Consider the following 21,131-nt stretch of genomic DNA (forward strand, 5'->3'; position numbering starts at 1 on the left):
GTGTAGTATCCTTGACGCCGCTGTTCCACGACTTACTTACGATTATAATTATCGGGGTCTTACCATAGAACCATTTTCCCACAATCTCAAAGTCCAAATATAACCTATTCTGAACAAGGCTACAATTCGATCTTTGATGAATTAAACCTAGAAATACGTACTTGCACTATCTTATAATCAAGCATTCATCATGAATTACGTTCATACAATCGTATAACTTTAATCGTAAATCAATTTTGTAGTTGTACCTCAGTAGCATTCTAATACAGCACTAGAATTTAAATCAAATGTTAAAGCCATAGCCTTTCATTATCTTTAATGATTGAGATGTCTTTATTGGTGAGCCTGCAGTTTTAAAATGCTCATTTACATCGAATTCATAGCAAATTCTTTATACCGACATCTTTATTAGAGTATGAATTTCTAAGATGTCTTACAATCATAACATACTTGCATGTACTATTCACATAGGGTACAATTGGTGAAATACGGCAAATACCAGGAATTTTAATTAAATGGAATTGTCAAGTTTCATAATGATATTAAAATCAGAGTTAATCGAACTAGAAATATCAATGTGTCGTAATGTTGCGACTTTTAATAGAATAGCTCCAGTAAGTACAAATTACTGTAAGATACTAAAGAAAAATATTCCACTGTAATACTACAAATAGATCCGATATCTGCTTATTTGCCGTCAAGATTCAGATACTAAGCTATCTTATGGCAATATTATACTATTCATTGATAGTTTACACTGTTCACCACATTATAACAAAAGCTTTGGACTATTTTCGATCATCTCAAACGAACTCTAGTAGCAGTTGCGCTACAAATAAGTGGATAATAATGGAAGTACGTCTTAAAGAATTGATTTCATATTAGAGGCAGATTAGAGAATTATCATGGATTATTGTTCAAATTAAATAATTGATAGATATACTCGAAATGAGATTACTCATATTTAAATTATATCGCTAAGTTGAGAATAGACTACGAATTTCTTCGGATTCTTGAACATTGATGTTATTTGCTAGTATAAACTGTTTAAGTTTATAAACAATTTCATTTTGCTGTAGTCAAAACAATGATATCAAAGTTAGAGATATTGTAATTGAATTATGTATTGAAATAAATTGTTTAACTAGTATAGCTTCGATTTTTGCATTTTTATTGTTAATAAGGTTATTAATTTATGTGTCTTAAATCTCGAGAATAGTAAATAATACTAAAAGTGACGGTAAAAGTAGTAAAAGACAAAAGCAATCTTTAACAGGAAATTGAATCACTGCATGAGCTAATTCTGAAAACTAAAATTCTTACCTGTTCAATTTCACGCTTATAGGTAGTAACATCGACCGTATTTATTGTGCCATTAATTCCTTCTTTGGTATTAGACCGCACTTTATTGGTTCTATTAGCGTAAAATGAGGTTACATCCCTACCTTCTTTAACATTTCGTATCTAATAAATAAGAAATTTAACTATCATTACTATAAACGCAACATACAAGATAGAACAACATTGATTATTTTGAAGCACGTTATATTAATTGAACCAGCTAAATACAGAACTCAACCATGAACGTTATAGTTATATCTATGTTATTCATTATCGAGATAGTAATTTATACAGCTCATATGCCATGATTCCGTATCTGTATATCAAAATTTTTAACAGCCGTTGACAAAAAGGTGTATACAGGCTCTACTTTGGGGCTCGTTCTAGGAAAAATCAGCACGATATGTTTCCAATATAAAATTTGAACTATTTCTACCACAGATTATAAGTCTACTTAATTTGATTTATAATTATGTACTAATAAAGTTTATTGATCGGAGACACTACTGCAATGAATTGAATTACGAGTATACAGAGCTAATATTTAAGTATGTAGTATTTTAATGCGAGCATATACGAACGACATTATATCGCTATCATAATAAATAAGAAGTACGTAAATAACGATCAGCGCTATGCTAGCCTACAATCTTCCCATTTGACAACGATATTTTAATGATTAAGCGTAGAGAACAAATTTTCGATAAATTCTGAAGCAATAATTGCTATATTTTGAATACTTTTAAGCTGTTACAAATATTTACCATTGGGATAAAGATTATACAGATGGTTACGGTATTGCAGAAAATGATGAAGGATGACACGATGGAGTAACTAGTGCTAGGTTCGGCTGTTGTAAATTGATATAGAATTACACCAACAGTGCATAGCAAGGCAACATTATATATAGATAAACCAATCAATTTAGAGTCATTTATTTCTTGGATATTAACATGACGTGTTTCCCAAGCCAAAAATGCACCAAAGATCATCAGCACAAATTTATAGCCATATATAACACCTAACCAAATTGGCATATTTACGGATTGGCAAACCATCGTGATAGATGTAATCTCATAATCCCCTATTGACGAAGTATGCTAGGAATAAAATATTAGATAGAAAGAACTTAGTTTTATAATTGCGAGTTGCTCTTTAAAATTTCTAATGAATTAGTATAAATATTGGTATAAAGACGTTGATTTTCCAATTTTGAAACCTTTACATTGATGATTAATCTAAAATGAGTCTCATATAAGAATATAAGACTCCATTAAGGCACTATAAATTTTAAGCAGTTCTACGATCTGGATATTTACCATTAGAAGTCCGATGATGCTAACGTATAGATTTTATGTGCAAGCAACAATATACGCCATGAATTAAATTTAGCAAATTGTCATATGGTGGCTCAAACTCAGTTGAAAGTATTTACAGCATCATTACACCGCAAAAAGGGTAGCAAAAACTAAATGAAATAAAGACTCCTATGTCCGGTGTTTATCGGAGAATTGAGTGCTTAAGAATCTTTGTACATTTAGTTTCATAATCTTAATATTATTGATTTGACAGCATTTTAAGTTATACGAACACTTATCAAGCTAACAGGTTTACTTTTAATCCGATTAATTGAATACGTATTTAATGCATAGGGCTTTAGCTAACAGCCGTTATAAATAAAGATTCGTTATAAGAATCATTAAAAAGAAGTAAGCATTACCTTGGACAGAATTGAATTTTCGATAGTTCGCATTGGATCAATAATTTGCCACAAGGATAAAATAATAATATCGATTACCAGGAGTACAGCAAGTCTTGGTAAGATGTGAATATCGCGGATAATCTAAACATGTAATGATATTCTTGAATATAATCTGCTTAAGTAACTGATGGTATTGCAGTAGACATATCCGTTACACGTCTTGTAGCAAAACAGTAGTTATTTAAAGTAGTTAGGAAGCCTGCAAATTGTAATAGGAATATCGAGTAATCTAAGAGGTAACCTTTCGTTTAGGACTTTTGCTTTTGTATATTGCATAAACTCTCCAGGTTTTCCAAAATAATGAACCGAAACCCAAAGTAAAACCAATCGACAATAACCATACGGCTGCAGTGCAAGAAGCAATAAAAGTTTTGGAGGATATCAGATTCCAATCCAAACCCAACAGTATAACAGATAAGTAGCATAGTACACATCCCAATAGAAGCATAACATTAACCCGTGGACTTGTGATCTTAACTTGCCTGCAAAGAGAATAGTAAAGGAGATTAGAACATGGACGTCTTATTATGTATTACCCACATACTTAGTTGATGTTTATGGTAAAATAATACAAGGTACAGTAAATGCAGCATTTTATAAACGCATAGCAACATACTCTATGTACTAGTCATGATGCAATTCGTAATTCATACCTTACTGAACGGTATGTAACGTTGAAAGTAATCATGAAAAGGCTTAACAGAGTACCAAGGGAAGATAATGTCGCAAAGATAGCAAATATCTCTTTCCCAACACTCAATCTTCGTATTATCCTCTTAGCATGATCAACTGGCGTATAATTTCCTGTCGTTCATAATCGTATCAAGTTGCAGATATTAGTAAGAAATATTGATCTGTACGGCTTATTGTTATTAACGTATTCAAACTATTGCTAAATTGCTCCAGTTACTGCTACCATTAGAACTTTACCTATGAAATATGATAGAATTTCAATGATCTCAATATGTGTATAATGCATATACCTTTGAAAGTGATCTTATTTTTGTAGTTGCTGAAAAATAATTTCTTCTCAAAAACGTCGTAAAATCCAACTGTTACCGTATAGTTGATGTAAACCTTTCCTAAGTGAATATGATTATGTATGGCAAAAAAATTTTGAAATGAGATAAGAATCACAAACGGCACGAACATATAATCATAAACTTGTTCTACAGAGTTAGCAAGTACTACATAAAAGATACTAGCGTGGATATAATCGTTTATTAAAGTGTATCGATGGAATTTATAATCATAAAATTTTCAAACGAATTTCAAAATACGTTAATATCATATCGGTATAGATCGAATTCAATCGTAAACTAAATATATTTCATCATGCCATAAGGATTAATCCCCTTTAAAACGTTAGTAATATCTAGTCAATTTTAGCTTACTGAAATTGCAATATATATGGTTTATGAATAAATTTTCCTAACTTACGTTGATATTGCATAATTCTTACATTACCCAATCGATTTCCATCCTGGAATACAATCTTACCCTAAATTGATAAGGTTAAATAGAATGTAAAAAGTCCGTATTGTTAACAGTTAACAAAATTTACTGATTAAGGAGAATTAATTGGGTAAAATCGTTTTTACTAACGCTAACACCAATAAATTGTACATCATTGATAGCTCTCTGAAGGATGTTCATGGTAGTTGAATCATTATAGTTAAAATCATCAAGTGAGCGAGAGTAATTTCTTTGCAAAATCTCCCGTGTTCGATTCAATGCTAATGCTATAGTCCAAGCTGCATCATAAGCGTAGGTATAACTACCACTTAAATGGATCTTGTCACCGAAGTTAATATATTCCTTATTAAATCCTTCAGCCGTCTAAGATTAGTAGAAAATAAAATATTTTAGCTATACTTAAATAATGATTTATGGGCTGAGAAATTAAATGAAAGTATAAGATACAGTCATGACGCTTTTAATTTTTAGATATTAAAGTGAGAAGTATCGCTTATAAGCATATCGACATTCTTACGTAGCCTGCTAGTCTTGGTTCTGATAATCGTGGTAAGGTAACACCTTTGAAAGCAATATAGTAATCTGCTACTTCTAAGAGTTGAGCCATAGTGCAGTTGTAGTTGAATGTTTTAGGGCGATAATTATCAAAAATCCAATTCTCGAAAAACCAACCCGGTAGGAACCAAACATATTGTGCTCCATACAACTTATAAAGATATGCCTAAATTTCATATCGAAAAGGTCACTCGAGAGCTTGATTACTACTTCAATTACACCAAACTTAAAAATCCTACAGGTTAGTTTATGTATACGTTAGACTAACACAATATTACGAAATAAGTTCTAAATTTACCGAGCATAGCACTTGCAATATTTGTGCAGGATAGGCATTCAGAACAATAATACGTACATCTTTTTCCTAGAAAATGTTAGATCATTCGATGTTTGTAATATTAAATAATTTCATTCGATCTTATTTTATTAGCAATTTGAACCATTAGTATAATTCCAGAATAATTTCAATATTATTTAACTACAAGTGCGAAAGAATAAACAATGAGAAATTATAAATTGTGCGCATTGAACTTCAATTTAAGCGAATTAAGAACGATTATAAATACTGTAATTAGTAATTAAGATCGTAGAAATAGTATTTATTACCTTCAATTGAGAGATTGTAAAAGTAGGATCATCGGTAAAGCTCTCACTCGATACAACCTGAATATCCTCCCTTGAGGCAAGTTTTTCTAAATCTTTTGCTGCCTAAAATTGTTAATTAAATGTCACTATATAATTTGTTTTACATCATCCTATAATATTGGTGGCTATTGTATATGGGTAACTAGTCATGGTTTGTTAAGAAGTATTTGTTACTGAAGTTATAGCGATAGATATATAATAATTTTGCTTAATAGGAGATTAAGGTTATCTAATATGTACCCCATTGTTGTATTTAATGAGATCGATAGATATGCAGCAAATTTACTTGTTGGGAAGTGATAGTTATCTAAATATGTATTCTTATATCTATAGTATACATGCAATGAGGCAAACTATTCTAATGTGATAAAATTAAAAGAATATATATTTATTACAGCAAGCAATAGATAAGATTCCTTTAATACGGCTGCTAGAAAAATAGTAGCAATCCATACTTTTAGTTACTATAATTAAACGATTTGCGTGAGTAGCTTACAAATAAGGATAATATAGAAACTATGTAAACATTTAGCTTCAACAATAATATTATTCTCATCCTCTGTAAAATTTTTCATCTCGTAACTAAGAATAAATACTTTCATGAAACAATTACGTACGTAAGTAAATAAGTCAGTTACTTGACTTATTAAGCCAATTCGTGTCCAATTAAAATGTTTCATAACCGCAATTCTTGCCGGATTATAACTGAAATCCGATATGGAAGTTCGAAAAAAATTGGAATAGGTCTTCTTGTTAGCTAGTTTCATGGAGGTTGCAGAGGGAGAAAACTAAAGCATAATATTATTAAGGAAAAAAACTGAGCTCCGGTGATTAAAATTGATATTACAAAGGATATAAAAGAACTGAAATATTTCAATATGCAATGTAGTAGCCACTATTTTACAATTGTTTTGTAGATATAGCTTGATTAATTCTTATAAGAAATAAAGAGTAACATGAAAATATTTCAGATTCTGTTACGGGTTCATTCTTTCTAGGTTTACTATAGTATATGAGCAAAAATATTGTTCTATACCTAATTTTTGCTATAGACTCTCGTATAAAATTTTAACGCTATTAGATGAGGTTCCATTTGAAATTTTTCAGTTTTCTATCTATAGTAGTATTAGTTATGATTAGTAATTATGATTGATACGGTTTGAAATATGAAAAACTATTTCTAAACCATTACTCTTTGTCGGGTTAATTACATTCTTAGCATTAAAAACAAATATTTAACTTTGGTTCTTGGTAAAATTTTAAAGCAAGATATCACCGATTGAAGTAGTATTTTCTCATTCAGTAATTTAATAAACAAATTACATTATATGACATAAAGTATATCAATTTTAAAATATTGACATCCTTTGAAATAGATCGCTGGCATAGTTTTAATGTCAAAATTTTGAAGTATAAATTTTATGTTGTGCCATAATAAATTGCCTCTATTTAGGTAATTTAACTTGGCATACTGTCTACATCTTAATTTAATCATCTATACGCAAGTAAGATACTATAATATAGAGTCTTATAATATCTGTATAAACCTGTATGTCTTATGCGTGTACATTACGCATATTTTATGTTTTTTACTCAACTTTAATTGATATTTACGTGGCCTGATGAATTAATATCACTATAGTATTCAAGAAAGTTTGAGTTCATCGTCTAGTCTACCGAAAAATGTTGCAATTACCGTAAGCAGTAATAGAAATTATTACAATTGGAAGTATTAGCTGCGTGACAACAGCAATAGTAACATGCCTACGCATAAAGTATATACAGAAAATAGTCATCAAACTATAAGCTTCTAATATTGAAATAGCCTTTCTCTAAAATACGATAACGAAATGTCACAAAACAGCTTTGCAACAAGATAACGTAATGTACGATCAATAAGTCAATTCCTTGAACCACGTATCAAGGAACGATATCTGCACTATCAGAAATACTTTTGCCCTACTAGTAGACTACACAAAGACTTAGACGCCTCGTACTTTATATTAAACACTAAGTTTTTTTAAGAATCGATTTTATTACACGATATTCTGCATTTATATACTCTTCCTTAATAGTTCATGAGTCATAGTTAGTGCGATTAACTTTGGAATCATTTACTGAACTAGATATTAATTTTAGCAACTGCTCCCTTAATGCAGACAACAGTATCTACGAACATAGACATCTGATGACTAATACAGAATAGTCAAACTACGATATGTCCTATCATGGAACACTTCCACGATAATTTACAATCTACTATAAGTAAGTTACAATCACAATGATTCGAACTGTAAGTAGATGATTTGCATTCCCTATTATAACCATTAATTTCAGTATGTGTATATGTGTCTCTGTCATAAAAAGTCAGTGCTATATTAAAACACAGTATATCCAAATTAGAAGTTAGCTAAATAAGGATAGGCTAACAGTATTATCCTAACATAGATATTTCTACTCTAATACAGTATATAACACTGCCACGCGAAAGTTGTCGCATTATATTATATAGACTAATATTTTGATTTAATGCACATTGATATCAACGGTAATTAGTAAATCAGGCGCTTTGTAAAGTGCCTGGAATTCTCTAGGCATTTTATACAATGATCGATCCTTCGCTAGGACACTAAATATCAACCATTACCAAAAATTTAAAATCAAAAGTAGCAGTAAAAATATTGAAATCAAAGGATAGTAAATACGTGTTATTTACTACATATTAAAGAGTATCAAAATTCCAGCATCAGCAGTAAAATGAATGTTGTATGGTTATTAATTAAATAGACCCAGTATTCTTATTTTAATTCTATTCCAAATTTCTCTAACAAGCATATACGAAATAGTTAAGTTAGAACTGTTATGGTGTAGAATATAATCAATTAGCACTAGTTAAAAGGGCAAACAATGAAACTCTTGTATTGGAAAAAATGGGATTAAGGCTTACTCCTAATAATGCATATATGTATTGATCAAATTACTTACTAATACATCATTGTAACTTAAAATCAGTAAGTTATAAATTTAAGTAAGGATCTAAGCAAACTTTAGTTAAAGTTTTATTATGGACTGTTCATTTGTTTGCGGCGAGTAAGATATTAAAAATGCTTCAAGCTATTCTCGTATTTGTGCATTGCACACAAACACACAGTACTATAAGATCATAAACTATAAAAGCTCGATGAAGTAATGATTTACTATTGCTTAGTAGAATTTAAAGATTAATTAAGTTAATGGCTACTTAAAAGCTTTGTTAAAATGATGCTTGAAGCTGTTTTGTACCATTCCTCGATCGTTGTAATGACCATTACTCTATCTCTTTTTACTACTTAAACGGATCTATGTGTCTATCTGTATTCGATATTAGGACTAAGTGTAAACTTTCATCCGTGAATAACAGCATTAAATTAGTTACATGTGATCTAGAAAGAGCTGCAATAAAGCATGTAGGCTGGAAGATTAATCTGATATCGAAGGTCACCGCTATGATGTTACGGTCAAAGGATTGACCGTAACAACGGCACCAGATTTGGTGAGTGCCGGTGTAACAGGCCAAAGCATACCCCCTTCAAAGTATACCCAAGTATAGTAGACTAGTTCAATTTACACCCCAGAGTCTATTCTAGCCTAGCCCCGACTATATCTGCCTAGTCCAGTTTATATATATCCCTGAAGAATAATATAGCCTAGCCCAGTTCATACCGCAAAGTAGTAACAGTCCATACGCGCATAATGAGAAATAACAAAAGCTGATTATGAGATTCAATTACTGCAAAAGAAATTACTATTACTTTTACTAACAATAATCTTTAAACAAGTGGACTGTGGTCATATTAGCTCTGATAAATTTGAATTGAAGAGCGATATCCTGATTTATTTTCAACGCTTAAAATAGTATAATTATTACACGAAATGCATAGGTATTGCGTGAGAAGATTTCAGTAACAGAAAATAACTCCTTGAGCACCTTCACTTAAGCAAAGCACTTTAAAAGAGTTATCAACAGAGACAAATAGGAAGAGAAAATTAAAATTAGTAGATAAAAAATGGTGCTGTAGTTTGACTTATCACATAAAGCTTATTCCCATCGTAGCATTAAATATTAAGGAGTATTGGGTTATACAATTTTGCTAATTTTAAGAATAACAGCAAGTAATATGCACTGCTGTAAAATACCTTAGAAATCGAAACTGGAACAAACCATTTTATTTTGATATGATACGGTACCGGTACTTAATTAACTGTCGTATTTTAGACTCATTAGCTTGATAATTTTAGTCTACTAATGGGAATGAGCGACTCAGAAAAGAAAGGATTTTTAACTGCAAGATCGTTTGATTGCCAATTGTATCCATCTAAGTGTATATTCTATATCCGATGGTCTTAATTGTAGGTTGGATTATAAAATAGTAGACCAAATAAACGACGATAAATAAAAAAATTACTCTATCTAATATAGTTTACCGTTATTAGATTCCAATATTTAGTTATAGGAGCTACCGCTTCGCAATTAGCTGATTGTATTGGCCCATAGATCAAGTATTTCTTAGGTGGTTTACTAACCAAATCGAAAAATTCTTTAACAGCATGAAATGAATTATGCTGTAAAATATATGGAAAAGTTAATACAGCCCATAATGATACTTATATTACATAGCAAGCCGATTGATAGAACGTCTATCTAAGAGATATAGCTTAATTGGAATTATATAATATAATCAAAATAATTAATATGTAATACCCGCTTTTTAAGCATCAATTTGGTTAGAATTTGATCAGATTATGGTATATCTTGCCATGCTACAGTAACACATCATAATTTATCCATAACCATTGCAGTAACCTGGAGTTACTATCAAACCTGTCAGAACGTACTCCATCTAGGGGTTGCCCTATTTACAGTATTTACTTTAGTACTAAATTACTGCATTAGATCAATTTTTAAGATTATTATGTAAAAAACGATCTTTCTCTTCGAAAGCAACTTGTACATTAAGGATTTGATTTACTTTATGTATATCTTAATGGCTACATTAGTATAAAAATAATTGGATACAGTTTTAATTAAAATTTTGAGTCAACGTTTAAAAGACTAATAAGTATGCACCTTTGTATCTTTAATGATCACATCGAGTTTGTAACCTGGTAAAATATCTGATCGATTGTTAATATCTCTTAAGGCCATTCTAAAAGATTGCAAGTACGCTTGAGACGCTTTACTTGCAAATCCGTTAGAAAGTGGATGAAGTAGCCCAAGGTGCAGAATAGTCGTGTTTGCAAGACATTCGGATTTTAGCGAAAGCAGTTGGACAATAATATAAAACAAGAACCATATTATAAGAATACTATTCATTTTCGACAGATCGGCTAAACTTAGCTTCCTTTGGATATATTTAAGGCTATGATAAATGGCACCCAATACCTGCATGCGTGTATATCTATATAGTCTTATAACTTCCGGTATGACTGTTTTTACAAAATGATAACGTAGAGAACAATATCCTTTATATGATTTTTAATTGCAAAGTGGATGTATTAAATGAAATTATGGAGGAAAAAAAGTCTGATATGAATATAATTAGCAAGGATAACACCGGTATAATATCACCTGGCTCAAAGAATCGACACAAAACTCGGTACTGTTGTTTTAAAATACAGTATAATAAAGGATATTGTATTGAATTAAATTTAATATCCCAATCTTCTATTGACATTTAGCTACATTTGAAAGGTATTAGGTTTGAAATATTTTATTTTTAGATTTAACTTCAAGTCTAAGTTTGACATAATCGACTGCACTCATCACTAAGCTATTCTAAATTTACAATCGAACACCTGGCAATTATGTTAATAACTAATAACCTCTTAAATCATCAGGAAAGAAAGGATGCTAAACGGTTATTGTTGTTTAAAGGTTTGTTGGTACAACCCATCGGGTTTTGATATTAATCACATCGTGATTATCTTTAGCATTCCATTTATGAAAATCAAGCATGCGGAACACTAATTCTTATAACGGTGTAAATTTTTATTTTCTCTCTGTTGGTACCGAATACAAAATGTATTTATTATTTCTGTCACGTATTTTGCAATACCTATAGTCTGATCATATTCTTAAAAATGGACTTTAAAAACATCTTTATTCCAGTCTGGAACTGTCTATCGGCGAATTTGTAAACGCCCGATATCTTGTCCGCCTTCGAACTAACGAAAATTAGCAATCAAATTTTTTATGTCTATATTCATTTTTCAGTACCTAATTTTCTTTAGTTACGATATAACGGACATAATATTCAATATCTACATTGATAACTGATGATATAATAATAATAATATAATCGATATTATCGAATACTTCTGCAATATCAGTGGAGAGAAATCAGAAGATTTTAATACATATGTACGTGTAATTTCCTCATCATATAATGGTAATGCCATCAATAGCAGTATACTGTCTATAGTCATACTAAACTTCACAACTTTCTTTGCATCTTTCATTGCATCATTTCGGAAATGAGTTTTATAACCTATTCCAAGATAATGTGGTAATTCATTTCTGAGGTGACTTTTAAGTTATTTAGACTCATCAGATTGGTGTTTACCTTAATTTTTATAATGAAGAAAAATAATAGATAAAAGCTCATGCTCGATGAAAAGAGGTTAAATGATTACAATAAATAAAGGGTAGACAACCAACCAAATTATTTATTCGATCTTATACTTCCTAGCAAGTTAATTAAAGTTTTAATAATTAAAAGTGTGGAATTTTAAGTTATTATTATTATACTGATCTATAACCAGATTTTCAATTTTTACTTCGATAATTTCATAATAATGAATGTGGTATACCTCGCGCCAAAAATCAGTTAGACAACAAAATTAACAAAATTTATCACCTTCACCTTTTCATGGACTTCAAAGAGTAACCAATACTCTCTTCGTCGAGACTACATGCTAGTAATAGTGACAGCTAGTAATAAAATTGTTAACATAAAAGGTATATAATATATATTGATCTAATATTATCTACAGTTGTAGCCAGAATATATAACAATCCTTGCAAACTAGGCTGTTCTACACATATTATTCTAGCTTTAATAATACAGCATATAGGTAGCAGAGTAGGAAATCTCTTACTTTATTGATCATTTTCGTTTTGATTCTATTTCTGCGAAGTATTATTTTATACGGAACGTAAATAATAGGAAGCAAAATATTAGACAAAAATTGCCATGCTGCTGTCAACCAGCAACTATCCACGTGATTAATTCGATAGATACCAATTCAGAAGAAAATCAGGATATTTATTATGATGACTATACTGTACATTGTACAAGAAAAAAATTACACAATTACTAGGATTTTTGATAAATTGCTTCATAATACGCGTATTATCTATAGAAAATATCATAATCTAGAATACGTGTATTTGCAATTGTATGCGATTTTATATCCTCATATCATTCTTTTATTATCTATTAACTGTATCAAATCTGAAAGATTTAAGTTTAATCAACAGGAAAACTCCATTTAATAATATATTAATATTTGCTTACAATTAAAACAAGTCTAGCAATTATTCGATTAATGATAATTATGATAGATACTGTAAACTTGACGTCGCACAGTCGAATTAGTTTATTAATACCATCAGCAGAGTAAGGAATCAAAGTTTTCCTATTGTATTAATTTCAATTTTGATTTACGTAGGTAAACTTGTTATTAAGAGTTGATATACTAATTAAATACCTACGGTAGATTTTATTATTTTCCGAAAAATTAAGGATATAACATAATAATTTGGTATCCTGCCAAAATGAGCATTTCAATTGGTGCAAATGGTGATGAGAATAGCAAGGATGAGGCCAATAATGTTAGGAAATTGAAAGAGAAGCGAGTATTCTATTTCTAAATTCGATTTCAAAACTTATCTTGCTTCAAATGAGGTAGTCTTTAGATGCTTTCCCCGACTGAAATGCGCCATCAATAAGTTCTATTTATCTGTAGTTAAAAGTATGATATGATAAATCAACCTAATTTGTTGAAATGCTATTCTTATAAAAATTATTGTTATGAATCGTAAAGAATTATGTTTACTTTATGCTTATCATGACGTCAGCAATATGTTGGAATAATGTAATTAAATGATTTCCATTTAATGTATTGCAGACATTTACATTAAATACCGAAAATCATTGTTAGTACCTGCTAATGACGTGATACCTTGAAAAAAATATGCTAAAAATCAAAATAATACTTAAACTTTTGTATAGCGCAGCTATTATTTACTTCATACCCTTTGCAGTAAACATCATGCAACAAGCGAATTACTTATTCTAGTAAGTTACAAGATCATACATAAATAAAACCTTTCTTTATCATCAAATAATACTCGAAAAGTATAAATTATATTGGAGAACTATGGTAATGGCTTAGTATACCATGAATTTTCTATTGATATCGATAAGCATCATTATCTGTGAATAAACATATTTACTCATATAAATATTTTTTAAACTAATTTCAATTCCAAATTCTATCTCTGTACGCAACGACGATTGATGCTTTGTTATTTGTGGTCAATAGTTGGAAATATCATGAATTAAAATAATTAATAATCCTGACTATACCTATATTTACTTAAATCTATATTGCTACTCGTTAGTATAGTATGTTACTATGGCTTTAATTAATAGATAGTACAATTAATACCGAAATACCAGATCTGACCGTCACTCAATTAACTAACAGTTTTGTACTGTAAGCTAGTTATTATGGCATTTATTAATTGTCGCTGTGCGTTTTCGATAAATGACTGGTCTGCATCCCTGTGACTTGTACAGCATTTTTCGTAATATCAATGTCAGATCACGCCGGCTTAAATTGAAGCGAATTTAGAGTCGAAAAATGTCATAACCAATTTTTAAAATTGCCGTTCTTAATTGAGCAGTGCTTAACCAGTACTAGAATAAAGTCTTCAAGGACCTGTACCTCAGAAAATTGCTTCACTATCATAATAACTTTAATTAAAATTTTTTTAATAAACGCAATGTTTAGTTAGTTACTCTTGTTTCGTGATTGGGGCTAACGATAAGCAACTAACGTACCTAATAATATAAAGCAAATTAACCTATTACTTTTTAAAATATTTCTAATGAATAACTTGCCATAATATATTGCCAGCAGACTTTGTCCTGCAGTGAAGCTGTTAGATAAGCTGCTGCAGTCAACATGTTATATGGAAGTGAATTAGTTATAACTTAAAAATAATACCAAAATCTAGGTCTGTTGACAATAATAGGTCCATAGAAGTAATGTTAATGATAATTCAAGTATGTTGATTTCAGCTACGTAGGATATGATATTTATCATAAAATTTTATTCTCATACTATGTTACGTAAGGGTTGAGTTATTTTTGCGCAATTCTTATCTTATAAATGAGTTAGATAACTCATTTAAGCAGCTATGCTTTTCTGTCATTGTTATTCTTAGTCCTTTTCTAAGATCTGCTGTTGTAGGAAATTTTCCTTGCCTGTCGGAGCTTTTTGTGCTATTACGTAGTATCTCAGTCGAGAGAGAATCAGTAATAAAATCTGCTATTATAAAATTAATTGTGTAACTTACACTCTTATTACGGTTAGTAGAACAGGTTTTGTTACGGTCCTCGCATTATATAGAATACTGCTACTACAGTCTTGAACCAGTTAATAATGGACTGAAAAAGCGACAATGACGCAATTAATTCCTTATTCTACTTAAATTACAACTCGGTAAAGTGCTATCGTTGTTATGGTATGATGATCGATATTCTGTATGAATTTAAGAATTCATTAAAAATGATTAATATAAGATAACCAACAAACCATAAAGTATGTGCATAGTCAACATAGTTTAGTAGCATTGGTGGTCAAAAAAATAAAATTTTTTTAATATTAAATTGAACTACCAATAATTATAATTGAAGTCCAAACAAAATAAATTAGGGGAAAATACGAGTATATTATAAATTTAACAACAATTTTAGCAAAAACTCTCAAATGAATAACAAAATACAGGCAGAACTACTGCCTCAACCAACCAAACCATCAATTAATGGTATAACTCACGATTATCCTAAACGTTTCTTGTCTTCTCTAACTTCAACTGCACTAAATTACCGAACTACGTCACTTTTTATATGCTACGCAGAGCAATTGGTAGTATTAGACTATCCAACTATCAATCTAAAGTACTCCAAATAAAACTAGCAATAAAGCACACTCATAAAGATAAATTATACCCTAGACTCCCAAAAACTACTAAATTAATACTAAATATAGTTAGCTTGAAACCATACGTTTCTACATTATACGCTGAGACAAAATACTAATCCTAGATTAAATGTCTTGGGTTCATACTGCATGAAATTACAAAGTAACATTAACTTCTACCGTAATTAATGATCAAAGTTAGCACACATATATTCTATTAACTAAATATGTCGCTTGAATTAGAAAATCATAATATCTGATTCTTAACAAAAAAATTATGCTATGGATTATCTTAACTTCTAACACGAATAAAGCAGCCAGGTTTACAATATACTAAGACACTAAGTAAAATCTACTATTATAATCAACCAAATAATTCATATTTTTAAAGCTAGAACACTTATCACGATACAAAAACCAAACTATCTAGCTTAATGATTGAATTTTATCCAGTGTTTAATCTCTTCAGATACACCTGGCAATTAAAAACTTTTTCCGATCTCTGAAATGTGCCAAGTGAAAGTTTTGTTCACCACGAGAAAATAGCAATATTTCATATTTATATCACCCAATTTTTTTTTCATATAAGAGCAACAATACTAATATATTGGTAATTTTATTGAGCATTTGCGGTGAACTACGTATACGAATCATGAAGTACCTTTTCAATATACATAACTGTTCTCGTTATTATTCTAGGTTACTTTAGTTGCGTATAATAGAAAAATTTCCCGGAATTTGTATTGTATAATGAACATAAATATCAAATACGATAGCCTTATTGCATTGAGTATTGACTAATTAACGATGTTTAAAATCGCGATTCTTTTCGACAAACAATAAATAATGACCTTCAGAAATACTTAAGCATTACATAAAATAGCTAAAAAATTTCATAAGCAGGTTATCCCAATAAGAGTGTGATATATACCGATCACGAAATTCAAAATTTTAGAAAAATAAGGGCTTTATTGAATCTTATACAAAGATTAACTACGCACATATCTACTCTAGCCGAATACTACTATTAAAGACTTCTAGAACGAACTAACAGAATAATCTAAAGTTGCATGCTTTTATACTTTTCGTAGCATTCGCAGCTACAATCTGCACGGCAACCTTTTGCCTCATTTTACACATACTTAAATTATTTTTAGTAACACTATTCTACTGCAGACCATCATTAATTTGAATGGATACGACTACAGTATTTATGTAGACATTATTTACACCAGCCAAAGTACAATGAATTAACCATATCCTAATATATGATTTAGGTTCTATTTTTACCTATAACCTTATTAGTATCTCAACATCTTACTGTATATAGCCATCTGTACTCTAGCATAGAGTCCATACCACTACAGTCTTTAGTTACGGCTACCAAATATCTCCTAGGATAAATATAGAGGTTACGCTACAGTATATTATACTAAACATGGCTAACAGTCTACAATCACAATACTAAGTTACGTTACAAAGAGACATTCTGATTATTCCCATGATAATCGGACCGCCGACATTAAGGTGAACGATTTCTATTTTCCCTTTAAAATACATTAAAATTATATCGTTGTTAGAATAAAATTCCGAATATGAATTCATAGTATATTTAAAACATATTAACAATCTCTGCAATAACTGTGAATAAAAGTTATTGATATGCGTTACTCAACCAATCAAACTGTATGCTGTATAGTCAATAATAAGGGAAATTTTTTACATAGCCTAAATGTCGCAAATAACCCATTATAGGTAGGCACTACAATAGAGACCATTATTAAAAGATTGAAAGAGATTAGTTGAAAAAGACAAATAACCGGTAATAATATTATGCTAAATTATTATCTAGAGCTTATCATTACAATTAGTAACACGATCATTTATCATCTCTATCTGAAGATGCTTTAGAATTAATAAAATCATTAACGCCACGCAAAATTCTCAGAAATTTCGCATGCAGCGTGAATTATGCTACTTAAAAGTCATTCATAATTTTTTCAGTACTACCTAAAGATTACGAATCATATCTTTTTACATTTCTGACTGTATGATTGAATATAAGTGACCGTTTGTAATCACATGAGTGATTGAATTGAAATGCCCCAAATTTTTCTATGAATAGCACCGACGTGGAAATTATTAGTCGGTACTAGCAACTGAGATCAGTTAGTGTAATATTTAAGAGTATTCAGATGAATAAATGTGGTAGCGTCGCTCAGCCCGACTGAAACATTTTATCACCCACGTATCAAAGTACTAAATTACCGTGAGTAGCGTTTTATATATCATTAAGTAGATTTTGACTAAGTTAGAGAATGGCGATTGCCATCTAAATGTTTTGTGTAATTCTATAACTAAATGTGATTTAAGTGCATGCAGTAGGGGCAGTGATCGAATATATCAATGTTACATTATTTTAGTATGACAATAATTCCTAAATTTTGCAGTAGATTCCCGAACATAGTGTTGAACGAGCAATTTACCAGTTATTACAATAGTGATCCACTACTTTCAGTTTGCATACGTCTAGCGCATTATATTCAGTAACAATTAAAAATTCCGTAGTGACAAACATTAACCATACGCATATACATCACTATTTATTATAAAATTAGTGCTTTATTGAATATTGTGTAATACTACAGTTTCGTATTATATTATTTAACTGCCTACGAAATTGGAAAGGTTGCAGTATCTCTGTCAGAGAAGCAATAAGAATTGGGTGGGTGGTGGGAATTAGCTGTAGAAGCCGAAGATAATTGGGGTTTTTCCCATGTTGGATCTGTAGTTAATGCAACTAGATCAAAGCTTAGAGAAGTCCTGCATAGGACATTTTGGGTGAGCTATCACCTTCTGATTGGTTACACTGTAACCCCGCGACGACTTGAGTAGTCAAACCGGTCATGCCTCTAAACAACTATTTAAGCACTTCACTCTGCTAATAAATCAGATTTGTGATTTCCTTATAAGTTGAAGACTTAATCCATTATCTAGGACAAGTTGATTAGGGTTCGAACTACGGACAAAATTCTTCAATACGGAAGATCGCTTAGTGACTTCATATATTAATCTCGTTTAGTCGTTAATGACAGAAAAACAGTCGAAATTACATTCTCAATCCGTGTTAACAGTTTCTACAAATTGAGACTTGTAACACCACGATATTGCAATTTATTCAAACAGGCTGAAGGTTCTCACGCATTAATCTTTCATTATTTATATCGGTGTTACAGTGTTATATACTGTATATATATAAAATTAATATCTAATTCAGTAAATGATTCTAATGTTAATTGTATTAACTATGACTCATGAACTATTGAGGAGTAGTATATAAATGCAGTATATCGTGAAATAAAGAGAATTCTCCAACTTAGTGTTCAACGTAAAATACGAGGCGTTTAAGTCTTTGTGTAGTCTGCTAATAGAGCAAAAGTGTTTGTGATAGTGCAGATATCGTTCCTTGATACGTGGTTCAAGGAATTGACTTATTGATCGTATATTGCGTTATCTTGTTGCAAAGCTGTTTTGTGACAATCGGCTATTTATTCAGGAGGTACTATAGGTACAAGCTTAAATTCTCATCTTAACAAAAGCATTAAAATTTTTAGGGCAGAGGAATCGCTAGATATCTGTCGCTATTATACATTGAGAATGCTATATATTGTAATAGCTGATTTTGTTAATAACGATTAAGAATATAGGAGATTTGGTAATGAAATTTTATTTTTACGTTTTAGTTCAAATTGAAAGTTTAATTACAACAGCGGCTACACATTCGGGATTAATGATATTATTTCATTGCATAGATCATACACTTTTAGTATATAATAATTAAAATTTAAAGTATTTGAATAACATCACGCAAAATATTTTGAGGATCTTCAGAAAACATACCAATTGATTGCGCAGCAATGACATTAGTGTCGCAAAAGTACAATAATTATGTATTTATTATTTATTACCCTTAAATATTTTTGCACTGAAACAATACTATAGACAAACTATCATGAACTGTTGTTTGCAATGTTAAAAATGGCAGCGTTGAGCACCACTTGTTAAAGATTAGTTTGACTACACTTAAAATTAGACCTGACAACACATACATGTAACATGAGAAAGAAAATGCATGAATTCGCGATTTTATCCTAAGATTTTAATTTTTTATGAAATGAATGAAATTTCATGTATATGGCGAGTTCGTTACCTGCTAACAGTGGAAATACGTAGTATATTATGAGAATATGGTTCGTATATGAAAAATTGCTTCATCATGGTAACCTTATCCAAACATTATCTCATATAACGGTATAGTTAATTAGGGCTGTTCGACTTCGATCTTTTTCACTGATTTCTGTTCATTTTTATCTTTCTACAGGAAAAGCAGATTAAACAATGGTGTCATAGATTTGAATATCTATCAGAAATTTTCTAGAACTTAAATGATCAACAACTAAAGTAATGGATAGTTTAAGAAATCAATAAGTTACATATTGGTTTTTTATCTGCATCAATTGAAATTTAGTAATTTATACTTTAAGTAATTCTAAAATGGGTATGAAAAAAGATCGAAAACCTGTTCCTTCTTCTTCGATTCTTTATCATCGGAATCACTGGACGATTTAGATAAACTACACTTTGACTTACTAGCTGGTGATCTATCCGTTATGGGTCCAGCAACATCTCCATTCGTCATATTAATCCTTTTTGCTAAATTTATTGCATGCCACTATATTTATGTATTAAATTCGCAAATGATTAATATCATTCTTTAGCTTAAGCAGAATGCTATTAGCAATATAAGTAAATACAAGGTAAGTATAGTATCTGGATCATACTTCTTAAAATGCTACATGGTATGATAATTTACAAAGATAAAATTTGGTAGAACATTCTAGTTCATTGTATAGCATACGGTAATTATGAAATCATAAACAATAAATAGGAATGGTTCTAATCAAACTATTTGACGACTATTTACTAATTTTTGAATGTTTGCAAGTATCTTTAAGATAGCTTGCGATATCATTATCATCTATACTTATTTTGAATTTCAAGTGAGCATAGCTGAGAGTAACCAAAATCTGTTACCGTTTCA

General features: G+C 30.3%; 1 protein-coding gene across 1 annotated transcript; it reads right to left on the reverse strand.

Annotated features, from left to right (window-relative positions):
- Positions 1 to 977: 977 nt before the first annotated feature.
- TRIADDRAFT_59025 (uncharacterized protein) lies at positions 978 to 10,964 on the reverse strand (the record flags this gene model as incomplete). Its single annotated transcript, XM_002115119.1, has 15 exons — positions 978 to 1,073; positions 1,324 to 1,464; positions 2,106 to 2,441; positions 3,062 to 3,184; positions 3,345 to 3,585; positions 3,757 to 3,907; positions 4,087 to 4,185; positions 4,544 to 4,604; positions 4,709 to 4,942; positions 5,097 to 5,300; positions 5,433 to 5,498; positions 5,741 to 5,842; positions 6,397 to 6,567; positions 10,244 to 10,381; positions 10,887 to 10,964. 15 exons carry the CDS (start codon positions 10,962 to 10,964, stop codon positions 978 to 980), a joined length of 2,241 nt encoding a protein of 746 aa, XP_002115155.1.
- Positions 10,965 to 21,131: the final 10,167 nt, after the last annotated feature.

The sequence above is a fragment of the Trichoplax adhaerens genome, genomic scaffold, assembly GCF_000150275.1.
Source record: "Trichoplax adhaerens TRIADscaffold_9 genomic scaffold, whole genome shotgun sequence".
In the NCBI taxonomy this organism is placed as follows: domain Eukaryota; kingdom Metazoa; phylum Placozoa; class Uniplacotomia; order Trichoplacea; family Trichoplacidae; genus Trichoplax; species Trichoplax adhaerens.